The sequence below is a fragment of the Myotis davidii genome, unplaced genomic scaffold (genome assembly GCF_000327345.1).
Source record: "Myotis davidii unplaced genomic scaffold, ASM32734v1 scaffold1292, whole genome shotgun sequence".
Taxonomy (NCBI): Eukaryota; Metazoa; Chordata; class Mammalia; order Chiroptera; family Vespertilionidae; genus Myotis; species Myotis davidii.
In genome coordinates this window covers 455,854-480,745 of record NW_006283154.1, presented here as the reverse complement: position 1 = coordinate 480,745, position 24,892 = coordinate 455,854, and the positions used below count along the sequence as shown (strand labels likewise).

General features: G+C 39.6%; 1 protein-coding gene across 1 annotated transcript in view; it reads right to left on the bottom strand.

The window, feature by feature from the left end:
• Nucleotides 1–24,892, bottom strand: part of DGKK (diacylglycerol kinase kappa) — a 137,488-nt gene that overhangs the window by 76,368 nt on the left and 36,228 nt on the right. Inside the window, exons 3-5 of the mRNA XM_015563108.1 lie at nt 12,175–12,285; nt 10,153–10,233; nt 7,981–8,085 (exon numbers count right to left, since the gene is read on the bottom strand). Coding sequence (XP_015418594.1) covers nt 7,981–8,085; nt 10,153–10,233; nt 12,175–12,285 — 297 coding nt within the window. The remainder of the gene's footprint in view (nt 1–7,980; nt 8,086–10,152; nt 10,234–12,174; nt 12,286–24,892) is intronic.

Sequence of the window (24,892 nt, the reverse complement as noted above, 5' to 3'; positions counted from 1 at the left end):
AAAATGCAAAACACAGTGCTGATACCTGAGGGAGAGAATAATAATCAAAAACACCATTCTTAGAATTCTTATAGCCTCGACTTTTGTGCACCAGGCCTCTAGTCTATAAATATAAAAGGCTAAGTGACCATCTAACCAGTAGCTATGGTGCACACTGACCACCAGGGGGCAGATGCTCAATGCAGGAGCTGCTGAGGTACGGTGACTTGGCAGTGGTGTTTCTCGGGTGACGCACCCTGGAACCAGAGAGGAGGGAGCCCAATTCTGGGGTGTGTCACCCAAGAACTGCCCTCTTGCAATTTGGGACCCCTAGGGGGATGGTAGAGAGCTGGTTTCGGCCTGTTCCCTGCAGGCCAGGCCGAGGGACCCCACCTGCCAGAGGAACCCTGCTCACTCTGCAGATGCCCTTTGAGACCCAGAGGCACCCCAGGTGCTGCCAGCTGGGGAGGGACTGCAGGAGGTTAGCTCCAGGGCATGTCCTGCCCATCTCTCTCAGTCCCACTCTGCTGGCCACCTTCTAATTAATTTCCTTTCAATGTGCATGAATCCATGCACCAGGGCACTAGTTGATTATCATGCTAGCTATGGGCTTTTAAAAAATATATGTTTTTATTGATTTTTAAAAGACAGGAAGGGAGAGGGATAGAAACAGAAACATCAATGAAAGAGAAACATCAGTGATTGAACAGCTGCCTGTTGCACACCCCCTACTGGGGATTGAGTCTGCAACCTGTGCCCCAACTTGGAATCCAACTGGTGACCTCTTGGTTTCTGGGTTGACACTCAACCACTGAGCAACACTGCCTGGGAAGCTATGGGCTTTTTATATATGGCCTCTGTTGTATTGAGATAAGATTCTTTTATACCTACTTTGCTGAGGTTTATGGTAAATGATGGCTGGGTGTTGAACTTTGACAAATGTTTTTTCTGCATCTATTGAGTTGATCCTGTGGTTTTTCTTTGATTTTGTTAATGCATTGTATCAGATTGATTTATCTATATTGAATCACTCTTGCATTACTGGAATAAATCCCTCTTAGCCATGGTGTGTGATCCTTTTAATGTGCTATTGAATTCAGTTTGCTAGGATTTTATTAAGGATTTTTGCATTTATGTTCATCAGGGTTACTGTCTTGTGGTTTTCTTTTCTTCCAGTGTCTTTGCCTGTTCTTTTTCTTTTCTTTCTTTCTTTTTTTAAGAAGGATTTCTTGAACTGGTTGGTCCCTTATACTGACATAATGCAACAAATCAAGCAAGTTTGAGTCTACAAAATCTATAGATTTTTTTTCTAAAAAAATATAGATATTTTTCTCTTTAATTGTAGCCAAACTAAAATGCTATTTTGATACAATAAAGTTCAAGGAAAATCCTGGGGAAAGCCTAGAAAGAATTAATTTGTGACTTGCTGTACTCTATGACTAGAAAGAGGACTAAGGAAGTTAAATGTTATAGAAGCGTAAATACTTCACAAATGATGTTTTTAAAAGTATCTGCCATGGCAAAAGGCACATTCACAAAATATTTTAATAGGGTCATTCTCTCTTAGGAACTCTCAGAAATGTAACACATCCTATCTAATAATAGACAAAGATTCAAATTGACCGTACCTTTGATATGCCCACCATTGGGTAATCAGAGCGGACATTTCAGAGTTCTGAGAGGCCACTGTGGAAGCTTCTCTTAATGGTTAGGCCATCTTTTCTAATAATAGACAAACATGGTAATTGACCAAATCTTCGCTACACCTCCCATTGGCTAATCAGTGAGGTATGCAAATTAACCAACAACAAAGATGGTGGTTAATTTGCGTACATAGGCGCAAAGCAGCAGAGCAAAGACTGAAGGCGGCTCCGGCCAGAGCAGCAAAGGCTTGAAGGCAGCTCCAGCCGGAGCGAAGGCCTGGGTCCCGGATGCCGGAGGAAAACTGGTGCCGGCAGCCAGGGGAAGGGAAGGCCTATTGCACGAATCTTTTCATGCAACAGGCCTCTAGTTTTGAATCATAATAGGAGACTACATTCATATTTTTAGCATATTTTCTGATATTTAGGACACAGAGAGTGTGAAATATGAAGAATTCCTTGCTCTGCTGGCTACATATTGAGCTTTGACCTACAAACCAGAAAGTCATGGGTTGTGGGCTCAATCCCCAGTATGGGGTGTGCAGGAGGCAGCTAATCAATGATAATCTCTCACCATTGATGTTTCTACCTCTCTCTCCCTCTCCCTTCCTCTCTGAAATCAATAAAAATTATTTTTTAAAAAGAAGGATTTGTGCTAATTCTTCAAATGAACTGTTTCTTCCAATAAGTTGAGTAGAATTCAACCATGAAGCTACCAGGTTCTGGACTTCTCTTTGTTGGGAGGTGTTTTTTTTTATTACTGATCCAATTTTTTTATTTGCTATTGGTCTGTTCAGGCTTTATATTTTTTCCTGATTCACTTTTAGTCATTTGTATGTTTCTAGGAACTTATCCATTTCTTCTAGGTTATGTAGTTTATTCATAATAGTCCCTTATGATCCTTGTTTCTAAGGCATCTGTTGTAATATTTCCTATTTCTGAGACACCTGTTGTAATATTTCCTCTTTCATTTCTGATTTTATTTATTTGAATCTTCTCTTTTATTCATAGTCTAACAGTTTCTCAATTTTATTTTTTAAAAAATCACCTCTTCATCTTTTTGACTTAAAATTTTTCTGTTTGATTTATTCTGCTATAATCTTAATTGTTTTCTTCCTTCTTCTGACTTTGGGCTGTTTGTTGTTTTTCTAGTTACTTGAGGTATAAGGTTAGGTTGTTTATTTGATATCTATTTTAATGGTATTGTTTATTGTTATATACTTCTGTTTTATAACTGCTTTTGCTGCATCCCTAGGATTTTGTATGCTGTGTTTTCATTTTTGTTTTTCTCAATATACTTTTAAAATTCCCTTTGGGTTTCCTCTTTTACTCAAATAGTTGTTCAACACTGAATTGTTTAGTTTCTATATATTTGTGAATTTTTCTTTTTTCTTTTGCTGTTATTGATTTCTATTTCATTACCTTATGAAAATAGGTCAGAAGAGATACTTGGAATGATATCCATGCTTTTAAAATCTGATAAGGCTTATTTTGTCACCTAACATGTTATCTATACTGGAGGATGTTCCGTGTGCCCTTGAGAAGAATCTCAAGAATAATATGTCTTCTGTTGTTGTTGGGTATAAATTTCTGTATATGTCAGTTAGGTCCATTTGGTCAATAGTGTTATTCAAGTCAGGTGTTTCTTTATTGATTTTCTGTCTGCAGAAAATGTATCCACTATTATAAGTGGGGTAGTGAAGTCCCCTACTATAATTGTATTGCTTTCAAATTATGCCTTCAGATCTTTCATTATTTGTTTTTATATATTTAGGTAGGTACTCTGATGTTAAATGCATATATACTTATGCTTGTTTTATTTTCCTATTGAATTGATCCTTTTATCATTATACTAGAGGCTTGGTGCATGAAATTCATGCACAGGGGGCGGCGGGGGGGGTGTCCTCTCAGCCCAGTCTGCACCTTCTCCAATCTGGGACCCCTCAGAGGATGTCCGACTGCTGGATCGGGCATAAACTGGCAGTCAGACATCCCTCTCACAATTCTGGATTGCTGGCTCCTAATCGCTCACCTGCCTGCCTGCCTGGTCACCCCTTACTGCCCCTGCTTCCAGCCTGATCACCCCCAACTACCCCCCTCTGTAGCCTGGTTTCCCTTAACTGCCCCCCCTGCTGGCTGCCCGCCCCCCCCGCTGACCTAGTTGCTACCAACTGTCCCCCCCGCCAGCCTGATTGTCCCATGCAGCCTGCTGTTCAATCGTTTGGTCATCCCTCACTAACCCCCTGGCTGGCCTGGTTGCCCCAAGCAGCCTGCTTGTTCAGTTGTTTAATCATCCCTCATTAACCTTCTGCCAGCCTGGTCATAGGCAGCCATCTTGTGAGGCCTGAGGGTTAATTTGCATATTATCCCTTTATTATATAGGATAATGTCCTCTGTCTTTAAAGACAATTTTAGACATAATGTCTATTTTGTCTGATATAAGTATAGCCACCCATGCTTTCATTTGGTTACCATTTGCATGGGATATCTTTTCCATCCTTTACTTTCAGTGGTGTTTAATTTTAAAGTGAGTCTCTTGTTGACACCATATTTTTTGGATTTTGTTTTTCACTTAGTTAGCCACTCAAGAGTTACTGGAATGCTCCTCTCCTTTTCCCTTGTGGGAAGAGATCAGGCCAAGGGAATTCCTGTTGGCCTCAAGCTCTGCCAAATTGGAGGATGGGGCTATGGAGGTAAATGGCTTATTATGATTTTCTATGTGGGAGTCGGTCTCTGTGCTCCATAGAGTTTCTCCAGCTTCTTTATAGTATTCTGGAACTCTCATAAGCATTCTAGTTGGCACATGCTTGTTTATTTATTGTTTTTGTAGGGGAGAGGATAAGCTTTAAGATTTCCTAGTCTGCTATCTTGCTGATGTTACTATAAAAATTTAATTTTCTATACAAGTTTTTAAAAAGTTGTTTAGTTTGCTTTAAATACTTCCAATGAGCTCTGCCAGTGGTGGCTCAGTTGGTTGGAATGTCATCCTATACACCAAAGTATGGCGGGTTCTATTCTCAGTCAAGGCATATACCTAGGTTGCAGGTTTGATCCTCTGTGGGGCATGTGTAGGAGGCTACTGATCGATATTTCCTCTCTCTCTCTCTCTCTCTCTCTCTCTCTCTCTCTCTCTCTCTCTCCCTTTCTCTCAAAACAATTTGGAAATTTCTAAAAATAAATAAATGCATAAATAAATAAATGTTTCCAGTGACATGGAACTTTCTACCTCAAAAGGCAGCTGATACTATTCTTGCAGCTCACACTGAATGTTAGAAAGTAATTCTATTAGGCCAAAGGTGAAGAAAAAACTTTCAAAATTTAGAACTTTAGGAACATTGAATGGAGCCTTTTGAAAAAGTCTTAGTTTCCCATATTTGGAGTAATTCAAATAAAGGCTACATGACTTGATCTAAAGATGCTTTAGAGTCTAAAATCTGTAGTCTAGGGCGGCCGGTTAGCTCAGTTGGTTAGAGCGTGGTGCTAATAAAATCTGTAGTCTAGTTCTAAGGTTCATTCCTGTTCCCACAGTTAATGGTTTCATGACAATTAATTGTTAGAAAGAGCTAACCTTTTAATCTAGTTTTCCATGCAGCTCCTTATTTTCATTCCCCTCTTTTATTTTTTCTTTAAGTCTCCCAGGCTCAAACTTTTCATTTGCCTGTGACTTATCTCTCTCCTTTACCTCTCATATGTTTAGGTTCTCCCCACCTCAACTTGGTATCTACTATTTGTCTTCCCTTTCTATCCTCATCCTGAGGCTTAACTTTGTCTTTCCTGCATTAATTTATAGCCTCCTCTATGATCTTTTGGTCTCCAGTTTATCCCTTGTCTAATCCAGCTTATATTTGTAAAGTATCCCTTTGATAAACTCTCTCCCCTTTCTAATCTATCCTTAAACTGAACTTTGTTCATGTTGCAATTCTTCCCTACTCTTTATCCTGACATTGATAATCTTTCAGAATCAAGCTCAACTTACCTCTTCATACACATTTCTTAAACTCACTTTCCCAAACTCTTCTGGTCAAATAGAGTCCCCTTTCACTCTATTCCAAAAAGTTTCTGTTTTTCTATTACTCAGATTTTGCTTATGTCAATTTCTCTACTCAGGACTTCTGCCTGTCCCTAATCCCCTACCACCAATAAAATCCTATTCATCTTTCAAGTTCAGTCACAAATTTTTCTTCTATAAACTCTTCCCAGAGTACTTCAGCCCATATTTATGTCTTCCTGCCTTGAACTCCCATACCACTTTAATGTCTGTTTTATTAATCTGGCAATCCGTCATTCACTGCCTTGTAACATCTCTGAAAATTGTTATTTATCTTGAGTACTGCCACTTAACTATTTCTTTGTGTATATTTTGTCTCCCCAACTACCTAAAAATATCACTGTGGACAGGAGCAGCAACACATTTTTTTCCAACTCTCTATAGAACAGAACTGGGTACCTAGTAGGAGTTCACTCTTTAATCTGTACTGACTAGTTTCCAATAAGTTATCCAATTGCTTTGTAGTGACTTTAATAAAACCCTTAGTTAATTATTAACCTTTCTTCAACCCACATCAGGCATTGGTTGTGACAGAAGATAGAATAGATCATTGGAGTTGAGCTTTATATGAGAGAAAGCATATTTGAGTTTCTAAGCCTTAAGCAAGATGAATTGCTAAGATGCTAATGGTGAGACATTTTACTTTCAGCTAAAAGTATTCCTTAATAGACTTAGGTCCCTAGAGCAGCTCTATAGAGGTTGTTATCACAACCTGAAACTCAACTCTTTCAAGAGTGTAAGCAGGAATATTATTATTTTTTTTCCTTTGTAGTTTGTGCAGGGTAGTCAACAACAAAGTGTTTAATTCAATTGAGCCAGAAATTACAGATCATTACTCTTATGAATTACTTAAGAAGTTTTTGCATTACCGAACTAATAATTAAAATTCAAAATATCCTATGTGGCCTTTTTTTTTTTTTTTTTTTTACCAAATTGAAAAGATGTGATTCATGAGAAGTGCTCCAGTTTGGATAGAGATAAACCGAGGGGAGGAAAGGGATTGGTCTACAGGAGGGAGAATAGGAGCATGAAAGTCATAATTTTTTGTGGCTACCTCTAGTGCTGTGCCATAGTGGCCTCATTGTGGGTGGGCAGGAGGGACAGGATGTGCTTCTTCATCAGGAAAGGAAGATGATAAAGGAGTGAAATGTTGAGTCCTAAGTCACACAAAGACCATTTTCAGTTTCTAAGCAAAGAATTTCTCAATTAAGCATATTCAATATGGTCCTAGGAGAGGCCTTAATGATATGTGGAGAGGTATGTAGGCCCCAGTTCAGTGAACTTGTGATGTCTCATAGCCATGATTAGCAGAATGTATAATTATGAAACTAAGTGGTCAAAAGCCTAAGAAATCTAGGGGAGTGAGGACAGATAGCTTTTCTCCATGGCACTGATTTTACTTCTAAAACCCATTATTACTAAGCCATAGCCTGCACTGCTTTGTCCCAAATGCCTATAACAATATTCTATCCTTTGCTAGTTATTTAAGACATCAGGGGTTTTTAAAGGGTAGATTTGTTTTCCCCTTTATCCCCAAGAGCTACAGAATAGATTGCCTTCATTTATTCATTCAGCAAATATTTATTGAGCTTCTGCTATGTGCCAGATGCTGCTCTGAGTAAACAAATAACACAAATTTCTCCCCCTTTAAAACTTATGTAACTTCTAACTGTTGTAGGTCTGCAGAATAGTGGGCTGAAGGCATAGCCCAGAATTTGAATGGTGGCACCATTTGTGGCAGGGAGCAGTGGGGTTTGGTATTGTTATGGAGAAAAAGAACCCTGCTAAGCTTTGAGTAGGACCACTCCTTGCTCTTCCCTCTACATTTCTTTTCTGATAGATAATAAACAAAAAGGCAGAATTACGTAGTGGTTAATGATATAGGCTTTGCTACTGAGTAGTTACTTCATTTTGGTCTGCTTTCCCTTTTTGAGTCTGTTTCCTTAGCTGTTACTGTAGTTGCTCAGCAGACCCAAGTCAAGACTACTGATTTAAGCTTTTCTAACATAAGAACATCTAAATTAGATGCTCACATACATCTTGAATGCCTTATCCGCTGAGCATATAGTGACATATACATATTAAATGGATGTGTACAGAGGTATCTAAACCACATACGTTCCAAGGTCTGAGTCTAAATGAATCACTCCTATTTATAAATAGTTTTAAATAGGTTTTCTAATTATGTTCATCTTTAATTCCTGACCAGATGGGCTCTGCTTCCATCTTATTTCCCTGTTTGAAAGATGGCTTAACTCAGTCAATTATGAGTTTATACTTCAGTGTTGTGTGGATTCTCTACTATTTCCTTACCTTACGAATTTCTCCCTGTTGAACAGTTTTTATGACGTTAATCCATTCTTCCATGTCTTTCCGGTTGGGCGCCGCCAGGATAAGTTTTCGTTGTGGTGTGATTACCTAAACAAAAAGTCACATTATTAGCTGGTTCACACGCCACAAATTTGCCCCCAAACAGAGCCTGTGAATTCTCCAAGGACCTAGACAGGTCTACCAAGCATGACCCAAGCAACTTTTTAAACACAAGACAGTTGTTCTCAGAACCACTTGAAGCTCCCTATATACCCACCCAAAATAATAATAATGATAATAGTAACAAACAACACTTTAATGGCATTTACTGTGTTCCTTGTACTGTTCTATGGCCATGTATGTATATTAGTTATTTTAATCTTCATTACAACCCCATGATATAGGGTTTTTTCCCACTTCATAGTCAGGAAACCAAGGCAAAGGGAATTAAATGACTTGCCCAGGGTCACCTAGCAGGTAAAAAGCTAAGCCAGCATTGAAATCCAGATTCTTTGGCTCTGGAGCACATGCTTTTAAACCTCAAGTGAGGTTGCCTGAACATCATACTCACTACTGCTCTGTCTACTTGAAAATGGCAAAAGGGGCCCTGGCTGGTTTGCTCAGTGGATAGAACATAGGCCTGCGGACTGAAGGATTCCGGCTTCAATTCCAGTCAAGGGCACATGCCCGGGTTGCAGGCTCGACCCCGAGTAGGGGCATGTAGGAGGCAGCCAATCAATGAATCTCTCTCATAATTGATGTTTCTATCTCTCTCCCTCTCCCTTCCTCTCTGAAATCAATAACAAAATTTAAAAAATGGTTTAAGGGTATATGGTTCATAAAGGTGTGCCTCTCTGTTTGGGAAGAGAGTAAGAATGGAGTGAGAAATCTAAAAATCTGGTTTATTTCTTTCTTATAGTCAGGGACAACCTGAAGAGAACTTTACCATTGTATCGCTTAATCCTGCTTATTGCAAGAACTAAGGCAAGAATGAAAAATCCATGCTGAGGGTCTAACAGAGGTAGACTATGGCTATGACTTGGTCTTTTCCCAGAGGGAATGAGGGAACATGGATAGCAATAGCATCCTTCAATGGTCCTACTTGCCTTTACTACCAGCCCCCAATATCTTAGAACTAGCGATTTAATTTTTCTTCTGTGATAGATGGGAATAAGAACTAGTGGGAACTGTGATAACAGCCACTTTTTTGGTCCAAACCCATTTTTGTATGGGGCTGATGGACAGTGTCTCTGCGTTTCAATTAGGCTAAGGGGCAACCTAACCCTTTGGATTTCTTTGTAGAGTGGAGACCAAAAACATTAGCCTGTATGCTCATCAGCCAATGATTAAGCTTTTGGGGAATAGGTCAACAAAATCATTAGCTTTACCCTGGGTCAATGTGATATAATGAGAGAAATGAGAGTAGGGTCTCTCTTAGACCCTACTCTCCTTTCAGAAGCAGGATTTGGGGCCTGTAGCTTTTTAGTCTGCTAAGTATAACCTTCCACCTGCCTGAGGAGGAAACCCAGTCTCCATAATCCAACACTGAGGCTGGGAGAAGATAGTTCTGGGAGGAGAATACCTGAATCAATGGACTTGCTGTTTTTCAGTGAGCTTTCTGATCTGAACTCACTTGAATGCCCAAAGCCTTATGAAATTTCAGCAGTTCCAAATCATTGAATACTTCCCTAGAAAATCCTCTGCTTTCTTTGAGGTACTCTCATTAGTAATCAGGGCATAGGGTAGTTTTCACTTTGGATTTAGGATCTTATCTGCTTCATCAAAGGAAAGCATGTCATATAGCTTGATTATCCTGATATTTTCTGTAACATATTAGCAGTCTGTTGAAAGCCTCCAAGTGATACTCTAAATCACCTTCATCAGGAGGATTGATTTTTGTAATAGTCCTTCCCCTACTCCCAAATCAGCTCAGTTTTATCACAGATAGGGAATAGGGCTATCACTTTTTTCCTCCTGTGGTGGAATGGTCAAATTGTTTACATGAATAAGCTTTAGCACTTGATTGCAATGCTACTTTAAGTGGATTTCCATACACATTTGGGATCAAAGAAGACTTGGGAAACCTGAACTCCAGAAAGGCAACAAGTAGGTGTGGCAAACTCTTCCCAGCTAGCTCCCACCCTGGGCCATTCAGTCATTCTCAACCTTACTTACACAAAAACTGTGGCAAAGGTTTCTACAGCTAGTTTCCGCCAAGACGACCTGAGACAGATCAACGGTTTCAAAGTGTGCAAACTGGAAAGATAAGAAGGAGAAGGAAAAAGAACCATCTGGTTAATGAGGCAAAGATACACTAAAAAGTAAACACACACAGACACACACACACACACACACTAATAGGCATTTTTGGCAGTCATGATGTAATCATTGCTCTGGCTTGAGTGCTGGGATTTATTTAGCATCATGCTTTTTGTTGATAAAACGTGTGACAAATAAAAAACAAACCATATTAAGCCAAAACAAAACTCTTCCCAAAACTTTGATGTAGATTTATAGGAAGGCCTGGGTAATTCAGATTTATTCAAAACTAAAGGTTTATGTTGGAGAAGATAATGTGATGAGGTCTAGCTAGGGGCCTAGTGGAGCAGATAGGAGTTAGTATCTCCAATTTTATTAGCTGGCAGCTTTTGTTGCTAGCCCCTTCCAGTTTTAGGGCTGTGTTTTGTTATATACTGGCTATAGTAGGTAACACCTAGCCAGCAGCAGGAAATCAGTACTATGGATACAGATGGGACTGGCTCCAATGGTATGCAAACTGTGCAGTCATAAAGGATCTCATGTTCAAAAGGACCTCACACTTGGTTTAATGATCTGCTGTTGCAGTCTTGAAATTTTTAATGTGTTTATCATTTAACTTGTGTTTTATAAGTGAAATCCAGTGGGACAAGGGGTCATAAACATGAGCAGAGGAGATATGCACAATATGCATGTCCACCCCATATCTTGTCAGTTATTTGCATTCATGATACCCATGAGCATAGAATTCCAGTGGACTCATGATGTGTGAGAGTTCAGTGAGATTCAAAACAAGTATAAAATAAGCATGTTACATCTATGACTGAGTAAGTAGGGGAGCTGACAGCCCTCAGAGACCACATATTTGGTTGGAACTAGAACTCATTTCAAACATAGCAGTGGTGTTCTAAGAAACATGAACAGCCAAGTAACTCTCTTGTATTCTTTCTTGCTTATGTTACTTCCCTGAATTAGCCAATCATTTATGCTGAAAGTTATAATATTGAAGGAAAGGGAAAGATAAGGAAACCCATAATTCCTTTTCCTTTTAGAAAGTGTTGGTAGAATGTGTAAGGGTCAAGATGTGAATAAAAACAGTTGAGTTACTTTTGTGTAGTTTTGTGTACTGGTAAGAACAAAATATATGTGTGTGTATGAACCACCATATGCAAACTATATAATTTTGATTGTTCCTCGTGTGTTAAATGCTTTTCTATTTTCTTTTAAAACTGGCATTGTACAATATACAAACAGGTAGTAAAATTGCTAATAATTTAAAATTTTTTTCTTTACTTACAATGACATCTAATGACAAATAAAAGATGCCCTGACAAGTCATTGCTTTATATTTTAGTATCTTTATTGACATTTCTCTTTACATTTCAAATAAGAGACCCATATTTTTATTTTATATTAGGCTCCACAAATTATGTAGTTGGTTCTGGGTGCAGAAAGCTAACTGAGGAACTTATGAAAGGGGAGGGAAATGGGAAGGAGAAGGGAGAGAAAGTGTTCCCCATTTGCCCCAAAAGTCCAAGCCTGTTGCACGAAGATTCGCTCAATAGGCCTTCCTTCCCCTGGCTGCCGGCACCGGTTTTCCTCCGGCACCCGGGACCCAGGCTTTTGGTCCGGCTGCAGTGGAGAAGCCAAGCCTCGAGGCTAGGCTTCTCCCCTGCAACCACAGCGAGGCTTGGCTTCTGCCGCGGAGAAGGCAAGCCTCTTCAGTCTTCAGTCTTCAGTCTTCACTCCAACCAGAGTCTTCAGTCTTCACTCCTGTGCCTGCATATGCAAATTAACCTCCATCTTTGTTGGGTTAATTTGCATAGTTGCTCTGATTGGCTGGTGGGCATAGCAGAGTGACACCAATTTGCATGTTTCTCTTTTATTAGTGTGTGTGTGTGTGTGTGTGTGTGTGTGTGTGTATAAAATGTATTCTCTTACCGCAGGATGGTGTGCAAAGCAGAGTCTTTGTCCTCGAACCAGAAAATATCTAAGCTTCCATCTTTTGAAGGAGTTACAGCTCTTCAGCAGAGGTCCTTCCTTCAATATTTTCTGAAAGATAGAAGCATATCGTTGAGTAATTAGATCAATTTGCAAGACTATATCACTTGTCTTCTCAGTTGAGAAGATCAGGTAGTTGGAAGGCTCCATATCTTGTTATACATCTGAGAAATGGCCTGAAGGCCAGGAAAGAACTCAAAAAAGTTAGCTAAATCAGAAAATGCATTGATTACCTTTGAGTAACACATTCAGTATGATATAAGCTATACATTTCTTAGGATAGTGGCCTAAGAGCCATGGAGAACATCTCCATTGGTGATAGGAGATGTGGAGAAGAGACATTAACACATGACTATGAGAACAACATGCTTAAGAAAAAACAAGTGTTAGGGGAACATATTATATTAAGTAAAGGCAGACTTTCTTGATGTCTACAGGTTGTAGCTCTAGATAGGACCTTCCTATCAGCTCTTTTAGAGTGTTCTTTTTAGAATATTAAGTTAGAGCACATCCCTTCCCTGCTCACAAACTTCCAGTAGTTTCCCAATATTTTTAGAACCAATCCAATCCATGGCCTTCAAAGGATTCATGTTCTGATGAGAGAGCAAAAAGTCACTGTCTTCTGATTACTTTCTTTACATAATTGAGTCTGACCACTAATTTCTGTTACTTGTTGAACAGACTGACTCTAACCAAACATAGAATCTACTTACCATTTTTATCATTGTGCAAGTTCTCAGTTATATTTATAGATACAAACCAACACACAAGACTGCTATTTGGAAAAAGTACTCACACCAACCAAACTGGAACCAAACCTATGCTGAATGGACAAAGAGCCAGACTTAGTTTGAGTAACCAAATCAAGGCTGTGTCATGAAATACACCTATCACTTAAATTAGAATAACCATTAAGTGGTTGTGAAAGTATTTAGTTTGGCCCATCCAGTATTTTTCAAAGTTTTAAATTAGTTGATATTATTTAAAAGGCAGAGCATTTCACATTAAAATTTAAGTTTCCTGCTTCTTTAGAATAATCAGAATGTTTGGTAACCTTGAAGCTATGGTCTCACATGGCAACAATCTGTTAGAATGGAATAGCAGCTGTGCTTTTCAGATGGGGCACCTGACTTCAGCAGGCATTTGAGTTTGGGACCCCAATCTAAACAATCCTTTGCTACTCCTATTCTCCTACATATACACACATCTATTACACTTTATGTTTAATTCTCTAACCAATAGGGTAATACGTACTAATGAACCTCTGTATGTCAATTGAAAAGTGAGTACATGAGCAATCTGTGTTTACCTGAGTCCTCTTGACAACTTATGGGAGTTTCAAATATTATACCATTCTTGAGATGCTTATAAAAGAATGGCACCAAGGAATCAAGACAGAGAACAATAAGATCTTGTGGGAAGGAAAAGGATGGCAAAGAGAGTGAGAAATTACATTTAAATTGTTGAAACTAAGTCCTCAATGAGAAAACAAGTCTTGTCTAAGCATTGTGATTACATCATTCTCCTTTCTCTGGTCAGGTAGCCTATGGTGTATACTCTCAATGATAGTATTTGGTTTTCTCACTTCTACACCATTTATTATTCTATACTAAGTCTTCATAAAACCTAGGTAGTCATAAATATCCCTTTCTGTTAAACACTTAAGTTCAAAATTTTAACTGCTCCAACTTTGTACAACTGGAGCCACATCCATTATTCCTGTCTTTTCCCCGAGTTATTCTACTCTGTTAATTACTAAATGCTTCTCCTACTGTTCTTATTCTATCAGATACAGTATCCAATTTAATAGTTCATTTTTACAATTTTTGGCTGAATATGTTCCCCTTTCCTCCATTTTCAGTTTAAAGCCGTCATCACTTATATGGCTTTCTCTTATCCTTGCTGCCATATCCAACTCTCTTCTCTTCAAGGCTAGGATGGTGGAGTGAAGTGGTAATGAGAAAACATGGAGGGAGGTTTTTCCTCAAGAAGATTCCTAGAACCCTGGACCTTCTGGTCCCTTGAGAAAATTCCAAGACACTGGTGATTTGAAATACTGAAATAAGTAGAAATTAGCCTCTTCTCCTCAGTAACTTCCTTCTATCAACCCTTACTAACGATCATTATTTAATTCCCCTTCCTGATACCTAAGAAATATTCTTTTTTTTCTTCCTGTACTTGTTCCATGATAATTAATGACATCTTGTTATTCATCCAAGGACACAGAAAAAATAATTATTAGTTAATCTGTTAATTTGAGGACACAACAAATCATTAAAACATTAAATTCTCATTCCATAACTCCAGCATTTGTCAAGTCAAGAAAAGAAAGACTTTGTGATCCATTTATCATTGGATAGGCTGCTTCATAATATTTTTCTGAGCTTCAACTATGGACTCCACCTTTTGCTAGGCCCTTTGGGGCAGCTAAGTAAGTTGCAGGCCCCTTTCCTGTCTCAAAGGTATGGATTGGGGGGGAGGAGGAGGAGGGAACAATAATCCATGTAGACAAACACAAAGTTATGTGAGCTCAGAACCATTAGAAAGAGCCTTGGGGCTTCATGTTCATTGTCCTAAATGTTTACATCTGGTTCAGATGAGGAGTTCCACCAGGATAGTGGCTATCCACTCACACACCCTGTCACTGGGTACACCAACCAAAGAACAATAATCTCTCTCTGCTATGATATTAAATTGGTCACTTTGAATGAACTAGCTTTAAGTGCAGGGCTGTCTGTTCCATGCTGGTTGATAACAGAATAGTCAACAAGACCTAATAGGGGAACTGAAGAGCCCAAGCCCAGTGGCTACCAAGTTTTAGGTGATTGTTATTGAATCCTGACAAGTGTTACTAGCTCATTCCTTTCTTAAAGAGAAGCTAGCAATCCAGGCTAAAATTTGTGTGAAATTTTATCATATTGAAATGGTAGCAACTAATTGAGTTAAAAAAAACTGTGAGACCCAAAGAAAACACGTATTCATACCAAAGCGAGCCCACAGGCAACCATTTTGCAATTTCTAAATTATAACTATTATCACTTTCTCTAGAGGACGAAGTGAGTGAGTAGTGAGTATTCCTGGCATCAGAGGAGGTTGCAGTGTAAGAGTTCATAGGTTGTGTGTGAAAAGCCTTTACAGTTAGTAGAGAGAAAGGTTAGAAGGCCATACAATAGTTTTTTAAATTCTAAATACAGGTTCTATATCATATACTCAGAACTTCAACAACTATCCAAACCTGGGTTGGGAGAAGGTAAAGTTCCTTACCTTTTAAACTCTGTCCCCCTTTCAGGAGAAATGTACTAATTCAATCTCTGTTTCTAAAGAAATCATTGTGTAAGCAGAAGCTAAAAATCAATTAATGGTCAATAAAATATGTGCATGCAAATCAACCTTTACCTGCCTGGGGCCAGTAAACTTAATTAGGATATAAGACAAAAACTGGGAGACACAAACAAACAAGCACATCCTATAAAGGCAGGAATTGGAAGGAGAGCCCTTGCCTGTCCCTTAAGAGGATTTGCACAGTGGTTCCTAGTTCCTGGCCTCTTGCAGATAACATCATCTCATAGGCCCCTTACCACAACCATGTAGAGTGTTACCTTGAATTTCCAGATGGTAAATCTGAGGCTTGGGCATTTTCTATTGCTTTACTTGAGGATTCACAATTACCGAATGTTGGTGGGCTCTGTGCTCTTTCCACTATTCTACCCATGATAAGAAAACTAGGAATGCCTGATTAATTAATATGTATATAACAGAGTGAAAACACTATCCCCCCAAACTTTGTTTTGAAAGAGAAAACAGTAGATTGCTAAAAATTAAAAGGTATTCTGTGAACAGCTCTGAAACAAAGCCATGCCCCACTATCTGAAAGTAGAGCATTTCTATGAAATCTGTAGTAAGTGGAAATGGCATAAAGTGAAGAAGCAATTATCATTAACTTATATGGAAATTTTTTTTAACATTCCCAGACCCCCAAAATAAACTACAAAATTATGCTAAACTAGAGGCTTGGTGTGCGGATTTTTGTACTGGTGGGGTCCCTCAGCCTGGCCTGTGCCCTCTCGCAATCCAGGACCCCTTGGGGGATGTCAGACTGCTGGTTTTGGCCCAATCCCCGCCTGAAACTGGCAGCCAAACATCCCCCGAGGGATGTAGTAGTGTGTAAAGTGGCAGGTGGCCAGGGACGAGCCCAGGCGATGCTCTGCTCCCTCTCATCCTGGCCCTGCTGCTCCTGTTGCTGCCGCTGGGTAGCACTGCCATAGAGGCAGGAGAGGCTTGCATCCACAGCCGCACATGCCAGCCATGAACCCGGCGTCTGGTGCCCATTGGTCAGCTGAGCAGCGCTCCCACTGTGGGAGTGCACTGACCACCAGGGGCAGCTCCTGTTTTGAGTATCTGCCCCCTGGTGGTCAGTACACATCATAGCAACCGGTTGACCGGTTTTTCGGTCATTCGGTCACTTAGGCTTTTATATATATATAGATAACACATAAGACATAAAATAACTTTATTATCTCCAGTTTTACACTAAGTGTAACATCCTTACAAGCTCCCTTAGGCTTTTCTGCTACCATAGGCCACATTTTGCTAATAGATGCACAAAATAAATGAAGGTAAAGTACAGATACTTAAAGACACAGTTCAAAGCTATGAGGGCTGGATGCTGAGATGCTGACTCCCCGGGGAAGGAGCTAGGAGGGACCACTCCAGCTGTTCAGGCTATGCACTGCCTCTTAACAGCTGCTGCAAAACAAATGCTGACACTATTTTCACTTTTTGCCTTTTATTGTAACAACAAAACTCCTGCTTTCTTTTGTTAGCAAAAATCAGGTACTAATATAGATCTTTCATAAAAGTGAAGTGACATAAAGTGAACTTTCAAAAAGCAGGGGATACCTGAACATAATACTAAAACTGTTAAGGACTTTCCCTTCAAGAGGCAAATGGTAATCCATGGTGGGCAAGAGAGAAGTTCTTTTGATTTTTAAAGTGACTAAGATTGACTAGAAGAATAATGAGAATTCACATGTATACAACACTTTGCAATTGATAAAACACTTTTACTTTAGTTATTGAATCCTCTCAGGCACCCTCTGAAAGGCAACTAACTCAATTCTGCTCTATGAAAGACACTTTGAACTTCAATTTCCTTAAGTGGCTTGCCTGTGCATTTTTATTTCTAAGACATTATCAAGCCAATTGAAGCTTTTCCTCTAAAAAAAAGATCATCAATGTTTGTTTTCCATTTTTGAGATTTTGCAGCATCGTGGGGCTAAAATATTTGTCAGAAAAATGCATGTCGTGTTATTATGTAAAGCAATGAGAGACAGCATTCTATATGGGAAATTTTTCTTGGTGACCATCTTTACAAGTATATAGATACTTCATAGAATGGGGCACACATGTACTCCTCTTGGTCCAAGCTGCCACATTCCTGTGGCAGTCAATACAGTATTTGTGATGCTACAGATAGGAAGAAGTTATGAAAGATAATAGGGTCCTTGTACATACTGCAATGCCATGTGACCCACCTGCTGCTTCTTAAACCAGAACATACTACAGACAGGTCTCCTAGTTTTTCCTGCCAATTCTACCTGACATTTAAATACAAATAGCACTGCAGTCTCTACTCTTAAACTTTCAAGACTGGCTATTTTGTGGACTCTGTGTCATACTGAGTTAAATTGCTGCAGATCATTTGGCTTCATTTAAATCCAAGGATACAGGACTTATTAAGGCATAGGTAATTCAGACCCCAAGTATAGGCAAAAAGTCTTTGCCTAAACTGTGGCATCCATTACAGAAAAAAACTAGAATTTTGAAAAGCTCTGCTTAATTTCCTTTTGGGTTCTCTGATAATCCAATCTCCAAATACATTATTCCCTGAAATATATATATTTTATTGATTTCAGAGAGGAAGGGAGGCATAGAAACATCAACGATGAGAGAGAATCACTGATTGGCTACCTCCTGCAAGCCCCCTACTGGGGGTAGAGCCCACAACCTGGGCATGTGCCCTGACCGGGAATTGAACCGTGATCTCCTAGTTCATAGGTAGATGCTCAACCACTGAGCCATGCCGGTCGGGCTGAAATTTTTTTGAAAAAACAATATTGTATTGTATATTTGAAAGTTGCTAAGAGAGTAAATTTTATTTTATCATTAAAATATTTTCCCCAACACCATTTATCTCTTCTATACCCTTGTCTACCTCCCCCGCCCCAACCATCACCACAATGTTGTCTAATATTCCATGAAATTTTTGCTCACTGGCACAGGTGCTCTCTCCCTTGATGCTCTACAACTCAGCATGTATAAATTAATTATCGACAGTGAAAGTAAGTACTTCCCTTGCTCCATATTTATGAAATATCTTCTATAAAATATCTCAACAGGGTCTGTAAAGCAGCCCAATTTCCTCTATATAATTAACACCTGCCTGATGCTTAATTGGAAAAGGGCAAGTACAGCTGCTGCTGTGACCTTTTCCTATGCTCCTCCTCAGTCCCCAAAGCTTCTACTATAATTGCTACGTCTGTTTTTCTGTGGCTCAGTGGATTTTTGATGGATGAGGTTTTGAGGAATGCTTTTGCCTTTTGCTAGCAAAAGGAACCCTATTAGGTAGCCAAATTGAATTCCACCATCACTCAATCAAGCAGTAGGCAAGCATCATGTCACACACCACTACCTGTTTTTCTCATGCTGTTCTTGGAAGGGAGGCTGGATCAAGTTGGGGATGAATAGTTTATTACTCCTCAAGTGAGAACCAGACTCCCACTATGAATACAAGCAGGGAAAGCAGCTTTTTGCCCATAGCTCCTTCAGTTAAAAAACCTGGAACATCTATTCTCTTTGCTTTGGGGCCGAGGTGTGATGGGAAGAAAGTCATTTCCTAGCTCAGGCCTGCCAAAGTTGATTCAGAGCAACAACGTTTGATTTAGTTAAAATGTAACTCCGGGTGCCTTAGGCTTTAAGAAAGGCCAGGCCCGCTGCTTTGCTGAAAAGCTTTATATTCCCCAGGGTCCTGTTGACATGGCAGGAGTCAGACAGACTGGCTCCAGCACTTACTAGCTGTGTGACCTTGGGCAAATCACTTAACCTCTCTGAGACTCAATTTCCTTGTCTGTTAAATGAGGATACCTCACAGAGCATGTGCCTGCCACTTTATAAGTGTGAGTTGCTTGTGGATTGTGGCGACAGGGACTTGTGATACTGCTCCATTCATCTGGCTACTGGAAGCTTCCCTCCCCAGCACTAGCAAGCCTGGCTGGCTAAGGGCAGCAGCAAAAGGATAAGGATTGGGTTGGCTAACTCTCCTAGTTTTTCCAGGACTTTCATTGCTAAAACAAGGAAAGTCATATGTAAACCAAAACCTACTGGGTGCCCTAGCACTGAGGAAGGAGATTTTCCTATTGCTCATGCCTGTAAGGACTATAGCTACAAATGCCTCCCACAGCCTCCTGTGCTAAGGAAGAACTATAGAGGCTCCTCCATGTCCCTGCTCTCTATTAGTGAAATAAAATAAAGTTTAGAATGATGCTACTTTTTTCTGTACAGGCAAAAACTTTAATGAGCTTATTGAATGTTATTCAAAAGATAGTTTATACATATGCACAAATATATAAATACACATTATTTCTTCTTCATGTAAATCAGCATTCTATGCACAATGTTTGTTTCTTGCTTTCAACACATAATATATAATGAAGCACTTTCAATATTGGTACATACTGAGCTGCCTCATTTCTTTTTATAATTACAGTAGAGGCCCGATGCACGAAAGTAGGCCTTCCTTTCTCCGGCTGCCTGCCCCGGCTTCCCTCTGTCATCTGAGACCCAGGCTTCCTTCTGGCCCTGGATTCGTCCGGAAGGACGTCCAGAATGACATCTGGTCTAATTAGCATATTACCCTTTTATTATTATAGATAGCATTCCATTGTATGAATACAATGTGATTTATTTTAAACAGTCTCCTATTGATGGACAGTGGTTTAAAATCATATTCTAGTATGAACAATATTGCAATGACTCTGTGTATATATATGCCATTTTACCTTGGTGTGAGCACATTGATTAGATAAATATCTAGGGTTGGTGACTTGAAAACTAGTCTACCGGGACCATTAGAAACATATGTCTTTGCAAATCTCTCTGCTCTCTCTCCCTTCCCCTTTTCTATTATTGTAGTTTTCTAGGGAGGGTAAGGATCACTAATTGGAGCTTAGGGAGGAGGTAAGCAATTTGGACCCAGGCTGACAAAGTACAGAAAACAATAACCTGACTCTTGGTAATTGCCCTGGGACTAGTGTCCACCAGGAACGGGGAAGAGCTTGGCTGAGTCTTCCCAGACCTTCACACAGGTTTGAATGTTGGTTTTGTTGCATTGAACTGTGAATCCTTGAAGAAGCCATTTAGCATTTACAGGATGATGGTCATTCTGATCTAGGTTGGGTGTCTAATCCAACTTGGGAATCACTTCAATTCACTTATTTCTTTCTCCCAGGGACCATTATTTCACCCAGCAGGAAAAGCCATGGATGAATAATGTGTGCAGATTTCCCATTAGTTTAGTTAACGGAGACTATATACTGCAAATGATTTCACAAATGGGGAAGAAGAAAAATTATAGTTCTTTGAAGAGGTGTCTGAAATGTCATAACCCACATTTTGTATATGTTAATACTTTGTAACAACATGCTGAACCATCTTTTGGAGCTCCTAAACCTGGGGACTTCAATGTTTAGAGACATTTTTAAATGCTTGCAACCTAATGCCAAGAGGAACTTTGCAAGTGTGCAAAGTTGTTGCTCATTTGGCTACAACTCACTCAGAGAGCAAAGTGATGAAGACTTAGCATTGCTTTCTGTTTATTGGACTTTAAAAATACCCATCTCTTTCAACATGGCATCACATGCCTCTAATAATGTGGGTGCAGTAAGCCCACATCACCTAACTTCATATAATTGGAGAGTTGGAGAGATTGCCTTATTGCCAAACTGGTCCCATGCAGACAGCCATCTGAAGGCATGCACAGGACCTAAGAATACATTCACTAACAGGTATTCTGGGGATGAAGTGGTTAGATAATAAAGAGGGAATGTTGAGTTTTTGTTTTTACTTTTTCTCAGCTTTATGAAGTCATGTTGACAAGAATTATGAGATTTTTTAAAAAAAATTTATTGATTTCCTTCCCTCTGAGGTTTGATGGTCTGATCGATGCTTCTCTGTCTCTGGATCTGTTTTTGTTCATCAATTTATGTTGTTCATTATATTCCACAAATGAGTGAGATCATGTGTTATTTATCTGTTTCTGACTGGCTTATTTCACTTAGCACAATGCTCTCCAGTTCCATCCAAGAATCATGAGATTTGTAGTCAGAAACAAATTCTAGAACTATTGATTCTGCTTTCTTCTGCAGCAATAGGGAAGATGAAATTCACTAATTCACGTGTGTGTATGTGTGTGTGTTTGCATGCTTATTTGTTTTACTCCACCAGTGGCAGTCAAGAGCAGGAACAAGGTCTCAGGTAAGGGCACCTCAGGGGTGAGATTGGCTTGTGGATTGGGTGAGGGAGTTTCACCCTAAAACTCTAAAGCTGTGGATAGCTTAGCTGCCTCTGAGAAGAGGACTGTCCCTGGCTGAGCAAAATTGCCTCATATGGAGGCATGAGGCATGGTAGTTTGACAGCCCACCAAACTGGAGGGAAGGGAAGAGCTGTGATTGCAGAATACACTAATCTGTCAAGGAAGACACTATGTTGAGAGCCTTGGTTCCGGAGAAATTACTGGCCAGGTAACAAAGTTGAAAAGCTTTGACAATTGGTAAAAGGAGGTCAACAGGAACAAGCTTCCTGGAGTAATAATACTAACAATTGCTAACAGTTGGTGAGGTTTTACTATATGGGAAGCACATATTAAATCATATTTCATGGAGAACTGAGGCTTGGAGAGATTAACTTCCCCAGTAGGTTAATAACTGGCAGAGCTAAAAATCTCTCGGAGTTTTACAGGACATGGAAGACTAGTTACTCTTCAGTGAAAGAAAAAAAAGTAAGGTTTAAATAATTGGTCTTATTGCCAGTTATACCTTTTTGTTAATTAACAGAAGGAAGCAGGATTCGGGGGAAGATGGGCGGTGTGAATCTCGGCTATTGTTTTTAATATTAAATGCCAAAGTAAGGTAATAATAGTTTAATTTACACAGCAGTTTGTCAGCTATAAAGACTTTGAAGATTCTCATTTGACTCTGAAAACAACCCTTAGGAGCAGGCAAGGTATTTGATGCCATTGGCTTTTTTCCAGATGAGAACACTGTGACTCAAGTAGGGAACCAAGGTCACTAAGTGTAAATTAGTTTTGATCTTCTGACTTCCAGTGTAAGACTCTTCTTGCTGTATCTCTAAGTTTGATGTTTTCTGTATTATTTGGTATCATTTTAATTAGTAGTCTCTTTTTCAAAGCCTAGTTTATCCTTCTTATCTGTTTTCTGCCATCCTGCAATATAACTCTCCACCATTGTTGCTGGTAAAGAAGTGTAATCATTGTGCAATTGGCAGACATCCTTGTAGTAAAAGAGGGTAATACCATGCTGAGCCCAAAGGGAAAGTCTTTTCTGACCTGGATGGCTCCTAGTAGCAATAATGAAAATTTAATTTGGCTTTGCAACTACGGCGTAAAGGCATTCTGCAAGGATATTACTAGGAAAGACTGAGAGTGCTACTGTTACTATTGCCTCCCCTTCCCAGTGGCCACTTCCCACATCTTGTTCAGATGTTTTACCCTAAGACCTACTGGTATCCTTTCCTAGTTTTGACCCTTCATTTATGTCTATCCAGATTTACATCCCTTTCCAACTTTTCCTTGCCGGCAAACACCTGGTAGAACTACACCCCCTCTCTAGCAAAGCTATGTTTAAGGGATTAAGACTGCTCAACTCCTAAATGGCTACTAACCACAGTAATTAAATTCTAACACCCACTGGCCAGGGCTTAGATCAAGGCTGACTATTGTCATTTGGATTTTGTGCAGTTTAACTCTTGAGAGCCTATTCAGAAGGGGCCACCAGAAGAGTACAAATGCACTAAGGGAGAGGGAAAGAAAGAGAGAGGAAAGAAGGTATCAGTGGTATTATAACTCAAGCTGATAGGCCAGGAACAGGGGAAGGGGAGTAGAAAATAAATCAAAATAGGATAAGCATGTTACATTGGAGGGGAGGCTGGGAGTGGCATCAAGCACTAACAACCTTAGGATGACAAAAGATTCTAATCTCCCACCAGTAGCACATAGGATTACCACTGGCACTGGAACCATCTCTCAGGCACCATTTCATTGGCTCTGAGACTGTGCTCTAATCACTGTGTGCAGCTCTCTGTTCAATGTTGCTGCGGAGAAGGCAGCATTGACTAAAATGGGAAGAGAAAGATTATCAGCTGAGATCTGGGGTCAGCTACACTTGAATCACAAGTGTATAAACAGAAAATAAACAGTAGACAAAATTGTCCTCTGGGAGGGGTAGGTGGCTGCCCTTTAATTGGAAACAGGGCTTAAAAAACTAGGATTAAGAGACGGAAGGAGGAGGGGAAATAGCAAGGGGGAGTCCAGTGTGAAACAGACTCAGTAATAGCAATACACACACACTAAAAATGATACACAAAGAAATTTGGAAACTCAGCCAACCCCTCTTGTCCTTTTCACCCCTACAATATGCTAAAGAGTAATGTACTTACAAACATGTGTCTGATATCCACACCTTTTCTGAAACGTCCACTATGACTAGGCATCCCGATGGGCATGTTGTATATATTACTACTGATACTCACAACAGCACTGCAAGGTAAGTATTATTATCATCATATTATAGATCAGTTTTTGAATATCAGAATGGTCAAATGACTTCTCCAAAGTTATAAACAGATACAAAGAGGGATGATTTTGAACCCACGTCTGTCTGATTATAAAGCCTAGATATATTTCTTCTAACTATACAATACATGTTGCCTCTCCTGGAAAGTGAGGGTTGATTTGAAGAGAGAGAGAGAGAGAGAGAGAGAGAGAGAGAGAGAGAGAGAGGGAGAGGGAGAGAGAGAGAGAATAGTTTGCAAAACCACAAGAGATCTCAGTGATCCAATTTGTGTTTTTCATAGAAACATTTGTTCATAGTGCAATATGGGCAGAGATATAGCATTTGGGAGAGAGTGCACTTAATATGCACTGAATTCCATGGAGTTTGGACTCCAACAATAACCTGCTTATGAGCAAGTCATGCCAGTTCTCCAAGACACTATATTCTTGCTAGAACATCAGATAAAGATGCTAAAATCTGGCACTTGCTTCACCACGGGAAGACTAAGACATAGCAGGCAAAGCTATTAATATCGCTCAGGTCTTTTGCCATAAAGTAACATTCCATAAAATTAAAAATGGCAGGGATAACCCTGAGATCAGGAATAGAAATTATTCCAAAACTGAACAGGTCAGAAAGGAAAACCTCAGCATAAAATTCTCATGGTAAATCACAAATACTTGTCATAACCAACCTATGTCTGATGGGCACAGTGCCCAGAGTGCCACAACTTACCCATTGTAGGTACTTGATGAATGTTTATAAAGTTAAATTGAGTGGGGGAATACACTTTTGGGGAAGAGTGAGAAAGA